Source organism: Equus asinus, chromosome 16 (genome assembly GCF_041296235.1).
Source record: "Equus asinus isolate D_3611 breed Donkey chromosome 16, EquAss-T2T_v2, whole genome shotgun sequence".
Taxonomy (NCBI): domain Eukaryota; kingdom Metazoa; phylum Chordata; class Mammalia; order Perissodactyla; family Equidae; genus Equus; species Equus asinus.
In genome coordinates, this window is record NC_091805.1 from 13,770,936 (window position 1) to 13,781,680 (window position 10,745).

A 10,745-nucleotide genomic window follows, 5' to 3' on the forward strand; every position below is an offset into this window, starting at 1 on the left:
AATTTCATTACATTCATCACTAGTTGAAGAGTCCTGTTGATTGTATGGCAGGAAAACTATTTGTTATGTTCACAGTCCAAGTGCCTACTGATTAGTGCAGGCATTTGACGTTAGCTGATCAGGATGGTGGTATAGCCTTCCTCTAAGATTCACTACTGTCTCCATTCATGCGTGGCACATTTTTCATCATTTTCCAGGCCTGGATTCCGTTTATTTGGTGCATTCTTTTAAGAGTCACCAACCGCAGTATGATGTTTTTATCCATTTGAAAAGTTTATGTCCATTTGCAAATGATTCAAGCCAAGATTGAGAGGTCTATTGCCTGATTTGCAGGAAGCTGTTGCTTCCTAAATCTTTGCGGGGCATGTCCCATGGACAGATCATACAAATATACAGTGTTAATATAATGGGCAAACTCCAGAGTATTTCCATAGCTCCTGACTATCGAATGATATACAAAAATATATGACTTGGGGACAGCGGAAATTGGTTCCACACTTTGAGCTCTGCTTCCATTAGACTGGTTCACAATATTAGATGGAATCCCAAGCTGCTACTGATAATCATCAGCTGTTTTTCTTGCCCAGTCTCTTTGTTTAAATGCATTCTTTCATTATCCATGTACTTTTTAAAAAAATGGGGGAAAGAATGTTTTTAATTGAATAATCTGTATTCTGTCAGGTATTCCTTCTCCCTAGGAAGGTATATGGAAACTTACTTTGCTATTTTTATTTATGCTGCCAGTGTAGTATATTGATGAGAGAACTGAGGTCCAATAGTGTTAAAACAAGACATAAAGTATTGATTAACTCTTTTTTTAAACTCCCTTTTTACTCTTGAGTATAGCAGGTTTCAGAAACTGCTGCCAATACTTTGCTCTCCAATAAACCTCCATTGTTTGGAGGGTCTTGATCTCCTTCGGGCTTTGATAAATGATTATTACGCTTTTGAAATGTTAGTTTGGAGTGCCCCAGGCCTTGTTTTCTTCAGTTCATGAAAGAAATGAGTAAGAAACAGTAGAATTTAGGCTGCGATATTTGAGCCAAAGGCCCCAACAGAAGCCCTTCTATGAAGAGGAGGCAGCCACAGACACTGAGGCTACTGGACTCCTCGTCCTCGTTCCCACTTGACACTTTTTTTCCTTTCCCATTGCACGTTTCTTCATTGCAGGCCAGGACTTGCCCTTTGGGTGAAGACCAAATACATTGGCTAATTCCTAGGGCTTTATTAAAAGGTGAGATAATGGTTCAGTATTGGCCAAACCTGAATGGTTTCAGATAGACTTGTGAAGGAGAAAGAAGGGAGATGCTTGGCTGGATGAGGAAAGTCAGTGGGATAGTGAGCAGGTGGAATGGGAACTACAGATAAGGAGAACCTGGATTTTTAGGGTCAGTGCCATCCTCAGGGCAGAGGATGTAAAAGTAGAGCCAAGAATAGGCATTAGGGAATTGAGAAATCTACTGCTCTCTTAGGGCATGGGTGAGCTTGGAACAGAAGGGAAACTGCTGAAATGTGAAAGAGAACTTACTGCATAGGACAGCTCCCGACAACAAAGAATTATCTCATCTAAAATGTCAATAGTGCCAAGACTGAGAAGCCCTAATATAGAGAAAGTGCGATTATTTTCATCATCAAAGTATAAGCTTCTTGAGTTCAGAACCCAAGCAATTAAGCTAATGATGTTCAATAATTAGCAGAGCATCCTGTGATTAGATAGTAAATTCAATGTAATCCACTTTTTTTCTGAAGAGTAACCATTTCAGTTTCTTCAGTTCTTCCCCTAAAATTATCCAAAAGGGAAATGTCACTCACTAGAAAGTTCCAGCTTGCCAGGTAATAGGAGAAAAATGCTTCATAATATGCTCAGAAGCAGGGGTGCAGGCAAATGAAGGATGCTGACGGCCAAAAAATATTGAGATTGGTAAAAATAAGGATAGCTTGACAGACAACAAATCTCTGTGGGCGTGTAATGGCCTTTAGACATCAAGGAACAGGGGTAAACATCAAGAGGCAAGGTAGCTTATATTTTATCAGTAATAAACTACATGAAAGCTCATATTTTAAATGATATGCCTTCAAGCATGTGCTACATCAAGGTGTTGACAGCATCATTTTTCCAAGAGATGAACAAGCAAATTTAAGTAGTTTCCAGTGGTAAATATCTTGATTACCAAGGAGCAGTGGGATGCAAAGCTTGGCCAGTGGAAACAACTGATTGATAGCTTCCTTTTAACATTCCTGCCTTTATTTTCCCCTGCATGGCTCATTATTCTGCCGCATTAATTTAAGATTTCCTATTGTACTGAACTAGGGCCTTAAATTCTCTTATCACCCCTATGGGAATCTTGATTGTTTATTTGTAGATGACAGTAATTGTTTTTATCGATCCCCAAATGTGGAAGGTATAAGAAGTGCCATGGCCGATAGCCAGCTGGTACATAGTTAGTGCCGCATGCATGAGTGACAAATTACAAGACAATATTTGGCCCCAGAGAAGACCCTTTTAAAATTTTTTAAGGCATCTAATAGTTATCTCTAGGTCTCTCCAAGCTGAAAAAAAGCATAAACAGTTTCATGTGTGTCAGCTCCACTCTTTCTGTTGTTGTTTTTATTGAACCTCAGAAAGTTTACTTGGATGTAATTTATACTTCCTCATTTCTAGTATGTTCTCACAGCAGGAGAGTTTGGAAATAGTGCGGCTACAAGAATTCCCAGAGCCAGCACCATCCAGGCCAGTGAGTTCCCTTAGGGACCCAGGTCACCAGGGCATTTATTTGGAAGAATTCTTGGATTAATCTAGCAGTTGCCATTATTCCACCTCAAGCATCATTGTATGGACATTGGCTCTGAGTGTTTTCAGAAGAAACCACTTTGCCAGCCCCAGTGTGTCCTGTGGGTAGGAAACCTCACGCTATTTCACATCCCAAGAATATCAGAGACACCAGGGAAAGAAAATGCAGCTGTCTAACTAAGTGCTGTTTGTAGACAGGGCACTTGGGCAGTTTGAGCCTCCCCGATCTGAATCAAATGCAGCACAACTTGCTCGAAGAGCTTTTGAGCTGGTTGTTATGATCTGTCTATCCAGAAACAGAACAAATCAGGCTGGGCTTAAACATAATCAAGTATAAGAAAGGTGGTAAAATTTCCTTGTTTTGTGGTGAGATGGAAAGATCTTTGACCAGATGCCAAACCCTGAAATTCCTGACCCTCTCTTCCTGTGGTAAAGAGAAGATAGATATGCAAAGGAGCCACTTTGACAATTGTCTTCTATTTATCCTCGGAGGGTTCTGTTGCCGCTGAACTCTCAGAAATGACTATCTAGGTTGGACCAGATGAGCCGGGGGAGCTTGTTCTGCAGAGTAGGGGTCCATATGTCATACCAACAATCCCCCTCCTTTATCCTGGAGCTATAATATTATCTTGGTCCTTGACAGTTAGCAACCCTGTGGATGGACTCACCCCTAGAAAAACACATAGGAAGAAAAACAACTTTCCCTAATTTAGATTTATTTTTTTCTCTCACTGAAATTAAGCTTTACCCTCAATACTATGGTCCAGTTGAGTCCTCGGTCTTGGACAGCCATTCTAGCACCTTCCATGAGCAGCAGTGTGAAGGAGGAAGACATGGAGCTCCTCCCCACAAAAGTTTAGTGACTATAGCCACTATGATTGCAGGATAAAAACTGTGCGCCCTCTTTACATTCACCCCAGACATTTAGTGGCATGCCCAGCACACAATTGGGCATTAAATGTGATCTGACTGATTAGTATGTTTGTTAAGTACATATCCAACGTGCATGGAGCATGCTATTGTTGAATGGCTAAAGGTTAAAACAGATTGACTATTCAGGGTGATGAACAAAGAATCATTTGATTTTAAAATTGGAAGAGGGGCCTGCTCCATGGCCGGGTGGTTAAGTTCGCGCGCTTCGCTGCGGTGGCCCAGGGTTTGGATCCTGGGTGTGGACACAGCACAGCTCGTCAGGCCACGTTGAGGCAGTGTCCCACATCCGACAACTAGAAGGACCTGTAACTAAGATATACAACTATGTATGAGGGAGTTTGGGGAGATAAAGCAGAAAAAGGAGAAAAAAAAAAGATTGGCAACAGTTGTTAGCTCAGGTGCAATCTTTAAAAAAAATAAATAAAAATAAAATTGGAAGAAACTTTAGATTTAAGTTAGTTCAACCATCTCATTTTAGAGCCAAGGAAGCTAAGATGACCCAAAGAGGCCAAATAAGTTGTCCAAAGGCTCATATTCGAGTAGTGGCAGAGCTGGAATGTGAAGTCAGGTATCCTGTCAATTCTGCACGGCACTTGGATACTGACTCCAAAACACAAGAGCTTGTGCTTTATTGCCCTGTAATATTGGATTAATTGTTTTAACATGCGTGCCTCCCCCACTAGACCGTGTGCTCTTTAAGAAAATATTCATCATCAGCTTCTCACATAGTCAGTGACACATAATAGGATCCAAATAAACAAAAAAGTGAATAAATGGGTGAATGTGAGACCTGTTTTTTCTCATCAAGTGTAGACAAATTTTTAGTGATCTCTACTGGTTTGGGGTCTGACTAGTACTGAACAAGGATAGAGAGGAAAAAAATGTAGAAAAAGCGTAATGAGAAGGCAAAGAAAAAGGGGTATACAATTCAGTAGGAATAATAACCAGAAGAATCCAGCATATAGAAAAAATTTCTGGGTTCATAGCTTTTAGTCAAGACTCTTGCCTTTTCTGATCTCCCCCAATTTTCATATAAGGACTTTCTAATCCGATGGTGCTTTCAGCAGTTCCCATCGTGGCTGCTCCTGCTCAGACCCCAGAACAGGATTGACTGCAAGTGAAGTTGTGCAATCAGCAAAGTTGCTCATTAGTGTATTTCACGTCCCTGTGGTACATCTTCCTATCCATTTGGCACCCATTCCTAACCCACGCGTCTGCTATTAGTTCTATCACACAGGAAAGTGCGTGTAACTCAATGTGATCGTGTTTCTGGAATATTTTCCACTTAGGAGACACACCAGGAGATACAAAGGAAGTCTTCTTTCATTGTGGCATTTCAGATTCAGTGAGAAGTAAGCAGAGGGGATGGATATACATAAGACGGGTTTGGTTCTCCTTGCAAATCACCCAAAGTCAATGAAAATAAAGATTAAAATATCTAGTTATCAATCCCCACTGTGAGTTTATGTTGCTCCTGAAATGCTTGTCTGCTGTAAGTAATTTGATACTAAGCAGAGCCTGCTTAAAAAAAAAAAGGAAGAATCAAAGGATTCATAGTCCTAATTATAGCAGACTGATGGCTTGGTACTGGAGACTGCATCAACAATATTGGGCATCAGTAGGGAGCAGCTACTGGCTGGAGGGCTATACCTAGAGAGTGGTTATCAGTGACTAAGTGTCAGTTTGTAGGAGAAGAGCTGCCTGTGCTCCAGTATGCCAAGAAGTCTAGATGCAAGGTCGGAAAGTTAGGTTTTTTTAGAAGTGGTACTACACAATTGCCAAACAATCTGGGGTGACCCAAATGCTCCCATGGGAGAGTTTTAAAGAGACAAGCAGTGATCTGTTTTGGATGGATTGAGTCCCCTTGGCTAAAGACAAGCATGGAGATGCAGCTTTTCATCAAACATTTCCTTGAGCCATTTGGAACTTGGCAGACCCCTCCAATGAGCACTGCATCTGACTAGAGCAGCCACTCTCCCCCTTCAGTTACGACGCTTCCCATCCTTTCCTTAAACATACCAAGCACACTTCCATACTGTGCTTTTTCCATTATTATTGCCTCTTCCTGCTGCCCACTGTGTCTTACTATCAGAATTGCCAAGGAAAACACAACACAGTCAAGCAGTGGATGGAACAATACTTTACCCACACAGAGAAGCGACAGAGAAAGATCAGCTCCAATAGTGCGTGTTGGTCCCCAATGGCCATTGGGTCCTTCTTGGCAGCTGATTCAGAGCCACTGGCCTGCATGCAACCCTCTTGTGACACAGAACAAAAGACCTCAACCTGTTTTTGCAGGGGACAGATAGAGTAGTGGGGCTAGCCAGGTGCCATATGATACATATACTTAAGCAAAGCAAAGGAGCACACATTGAGTCTGAAAAAGGGAAGGATGTTCCCACCCAGGCAACAAGCCTGGAACAGGGTGTGAGGGCTCCTTAGCTCTTGTTAAGGAAGTTTTTCAGGCCCAAGGTCCATTCTTAACGTGGCCAAGATGGGGGTCGAAAGACTGCACACATGAGATGGTCTTTCCCATGAATGTCCACATGGCTTCTTCCCACCCCCTCCCATTTTTTTTCAGATCTTTGCTACCATTATCAAAGAGGCCTTCCCTGGCCAACATTTATAACAGATCCACCTCCAAATTCAATCCTCTGGCCTCCATGAAGACTGAAGCTTCGGTGGTTTTGATAACTGCTGTATCCCCAGCATCTACAGCAATTGACACATAGTAGGTGTTCAATAAAAACAGGTTAATGAGGTTGGTAACATGGGTCTTACAAAGGAAAAGTCTTGTCTCACAACGCCTGGAAAGCAGTGAAGGGAAGCTTTCCAGATGCTTTCATAGACCAAGTCATTCACCTACACTGCATCCAATTTGAACTTAGAAACCCAACAGGCCTTAGAGAGAGTGATATGTCCAGAAAAACAAGATAGCACCATTCTCATTCAGTTCCCATCAAGGCTCCAAGCAACTTTTAGAAAACCTGTCTTCTGATATACAGCAGTAGCTTGTGTCTTATGGAAAATTAAATAAATTATTTTTCGCCCAAAGGGAGCAGGATTATTTGACTTCAGTTATTTGCCATATGGCTTCTCTTCCATGCAACATAGCTTCTAGGCTTAAGGTAGTAAGAGTGAGAGCATGCCTATAAATTATTCAGAGATAATTCAAAATAAGTGTGTACTTTGAGAGACTGTCAAGTTTCTTAATGCTTTTTCCTGATAACAAGTGCTATGTTTTTGATAAAAGGTCGCTCGTTTCTCACCACACTTTATTGTTGCTCTCTGCATGTTTTGTGTTTTGTTTGTTGTTGTTGTTTGTTTTTGTCCACCCCCACCCCCTTCCCCCCAGAGTCCAGTCTGGCTCTTATCTCAGCACAGGATGGTTCACCTTCATTCTGGCCATGGATGCCTGTTACAGCATTCACGTCTACGGGATGATAAATGACACCTACTGCAGGTGAGATCGCAAGAAATTATTTTTATGCGTCTCCAATTCTGATACCTTGTCAAAATATCACAATTGATTTTAATACCATAAATCTGAGAAAGAGAGAAAGCAACAATTATTTCCCAGTGTTCTTTGCTGACATGACATTTTATTGTCAGTGCATCAAGTTGTGACTTTTAGGGGTGATAAAAAGAAAAATATTTACCACAGTTTAATGTGAAATGTCAGAAGGAGCATTTTTCCCTTAATCAGTGGCGTATCAGGGACGTGTGGCTTGGAAATACAGAACAAGTTTAGCGGTTATTTAATTTGCAAAGCAAGTTTGTCATCTCTCCAGTTCTAATGGCTTGATAGATGGCTTCTACTCAATGGTTATATTTGATTATGAAGGACTAATGCCCTGAAGCCTCAGAGAAGCTGACAGCTTAACAAGAATTCCTGGAAATTGTATTTCACTAATAAGTGAGTAATCTGCCAGATCCTTATTTAAAAGGGGTGTGTTTATCCACAGTATATCCTTGCTGGTGGGATATTTCTAATTATTTAACAAAACAAACCCTCATGCTTCATCAAGGTAATGTAATATATTTTCCTACCAACAATTGGCACAATATAAGTCAGAGACTGCTGTAATCACATTGTCAAAATGGTAACTAAGCCACAATCTTTATGATCAAATATTTCTACCAGAACTATAAGCATAATGGAGCACAGATGAACCAAATATCTTACTCTGAAAAATCACCAAGCTTCTTTGTGTTCTGCAGGCGCATCAGGTTATCCAAAGTTTGCTTCCATTATATACCATTTCCTCCTTCAGAGGATAGCTATAAGTTTGAATGTAACTGGTGTGATATATAAATTTTATTTGATTTATTAAAGCACTAAGGACCTGGTACATCTTCTTAAAAGCTTTTATACATAATAGCTTTTAACTGAGTTCATGGACAAGAATCATGCATGGGTTTGCAAGTAAATGCATTTACTGGGCACATAATGGATTCTTGTAAATGAATGCTTCATTCTTCATCTCAATCTTTCTCTTTTCTTTTTTTTTTCTAGGACAGAAGGGTATAGAAAAGTCCCCTATCATTACTATGAACAAGGAAGAGATGAGTGTGATGAATATTTTCTTCATGAACATGCCCCATACGGGGGGCATAGGTTTATCACTGAAAAGAAAGTGTTTGCTAAATGGGCCAAGAAACACAGGATAATATTTACACACCCGAACTGGACAGTGTCCTGATGTTGGTTTTTCTGATCTTGCCATACCACTTGATGTAATCATGATGCTGCAACAGTGATGCGAATGATGACGACGGTGATGATAAAGACAACAACAATGATGTTCAAGTTTCTGTACATCCTCAGATATGAATGGTGACTCTGCCTGTCATTTGAACTTGGGATTCCGTGGAGGGTGGTTGTGCTCATTGTGTTCTTTCTGAAGGTTCAACATTACATACTGCACTTTGTAATTTAACTGGAATTGAAATGAAGGCCAGTAACATGACAGCAGTGACCTAAGAAATGGGAAGATTATCCTTCAAGATAGCTGCCCAGAATTCTTGAACAGTAAGTAACTTCCAAAAGCCATGGGATTTGGCCTCATGAGGCAGAGTTTTTGACTCTATAGTCTCTTGAACCTGAGCAGCTCCACCATCTTGAAGAATGGTTGATCGTCGAACACTGACCCAAGAAATGCTCTCTGGGTACAAGCATATTACTGCAGTTACTAGTTAGTCTGAGGGCAGGGGAGAATCTCTTCCTGACATACTGTCTTCCTACAGTACCTCCTACAGCTAAAGCCTCAGGCCATTTCCTAATTAACAATGATGATGTCATGGACATCATACCCATCAAGATTAGTTGACCATCTCAAACACTTAATTCAAAATGGGCCAACTAGCAAATCTTGATGAATTTCCACTCTCACCACTCCATTCTTACTACCCCAAACAATATAACTAAACATGTTACTAGAATGATCTATATTAATGTTTAGTTATTTTTGGTTGAGTCCTAAGTATTTCAGAAGCTATTTAACATGTAAGATATCAACACTGTAATAACATATACTGTGAAAACATTCTTAAAACATAACCAAAAGGATTTACTAACTCTGCTTCAACATCCAACAAAACAAAACTGTATGCTTTTAAAATCACGAAACAGGGAAAACAAAGCATATTTTTACATCAATTTGTATCCTACCATACTTCATAATATATATTTGTATATTCCAATTTCTATTTTATAGGCCCAAGATGTCTCTCCTTACATTACATTACCATTTCTAAGTGCCAACTGTTAGACATGGAGAAGAAATGCTTCCTTGTATTAAATCTGACCAGAACTTTTGCCTTCTTAGGGTTTATTTTCCCCACAGTGTATCAGTTGTTGTACCATAATAATAACAATAATAATGACCTTAACGTCCAAAGTGCTTTGTCATTCAGAGCCCTTTCACATATGCTGTCCCATGAAATGCCCATGACCACCCCACTGGGCTATTGCCTATGCATTCTGACATCTCCTTGGCAGATAATCTGTAATTTGTTAATTCCTCTGATATATTCCAGATTGCTCCCCTTGCTAATATTTGTATAGAATAGCATTTATGTAGAGTAGTAGCTAATTGATTTCAGTACCAAATAAAATATACCATATCAGGATTATGCAAAAAGTATCACAAGGATGGTCTTGGCCATAGACTAGGACCTCTGTGAACATAGGTACTTTTGATTTTTTTCTTTTAATGACTCTATTTCGGTGAGGAAAAGATGAGGAAGCAGAGGCAACAGGAGGGAATGAAAGCAAAGAAATACAGTTTCCTGTTCCCATCTTGAGATGACTCTGTTCTCCATATACTCATTGCTCATTAAATATTCGAAGGTCGATTTGCCAAGAAAAGAGCTGAAAGACCAAAAACATTCTTGCAAATAATCCAAAAGACAAAAGCCAGGATTAATTTAAAAAATGTTTTGGAAGCTGGAAGTGATGATGCATTCCACTTCAGGAGCATTTTGCAAGTCCTTCCCAGTGCTAATTCCTGTGATGAATTATTATTAAAATAGGCCATTTGGGCAAGTCTCTTTCCTGCTCTTCTGCCATTTTGATACCCAGGACTCACATCCATAAAAATTAGCAAGCACCACTTCCATTGTTGGAATTGTTAATGTTGTTATTCTTTTTTTGTTTCCTTATGTGATTTTCAGTTCTATGTATGTTAGTTTTTTCTAGCTAATGATGGCTAGAAATGCCCACTCAAAGAAAAATAAACAGATACAAATGTTACTATTGTAATACAGACTGTTTTTCTCCCCTGTTGTGATAGAGAATTTCTGCTTTTAAACAAAAAGGAGCCATTAGTTATCAGAAGGCTGCAGGATATAGCATAATTTAATTTATTTAGTTTTCTGGTAATGAAGGACCAACTCGATTTGTCTTAGCCCTTACTAATGAGAAACTTTTGAAAACTTCCTTGCCCTCCTGCCTCACTCTAGCTTTCTCTGATGAAAGAGACTTTCCAATGCCCTGTATCCCTCACTCTAGGGCAGCAGG

General features: G+C 40.0%; 1 protein-coding gene across 2 annotated transcripts in view; it reads left to right on the forward strand.

Moving 5' to 3' along the window:
* Positions 1 to 10,478, forward strand: part of ST6GALNAC3 (ST6 N-acetylgalactosaminide alpha-2,6-sialyltransferase 3) — a 497,431-nt gene extending 486,953 nt beyond the window's left edge. The window contains exons 4-5 of one of the 2 annotated variants that reach the window (XM_070486616.1): positions 7,080 to 7,187; positions 8,246 to 10,478. In XM_070486616.1, the coding sequence (XP_070342717.1) occupies positions 7,080 to 7,187; positions 8,246 to 8,255 (118 nt within the window). In that variant the 3' untranslated portion in view covers positions 8,256 to 10,478. Of the gene's footprint in view, positions 1 to 7,079; positions 7,188 to 8,240 lie in introns of both variants that reach the window. The other variant, XM_014849537.3, reaches the window with a different exon arrangement.
* Positions 10,479 to 10,745: the final 267 nt, after the last annotated feature.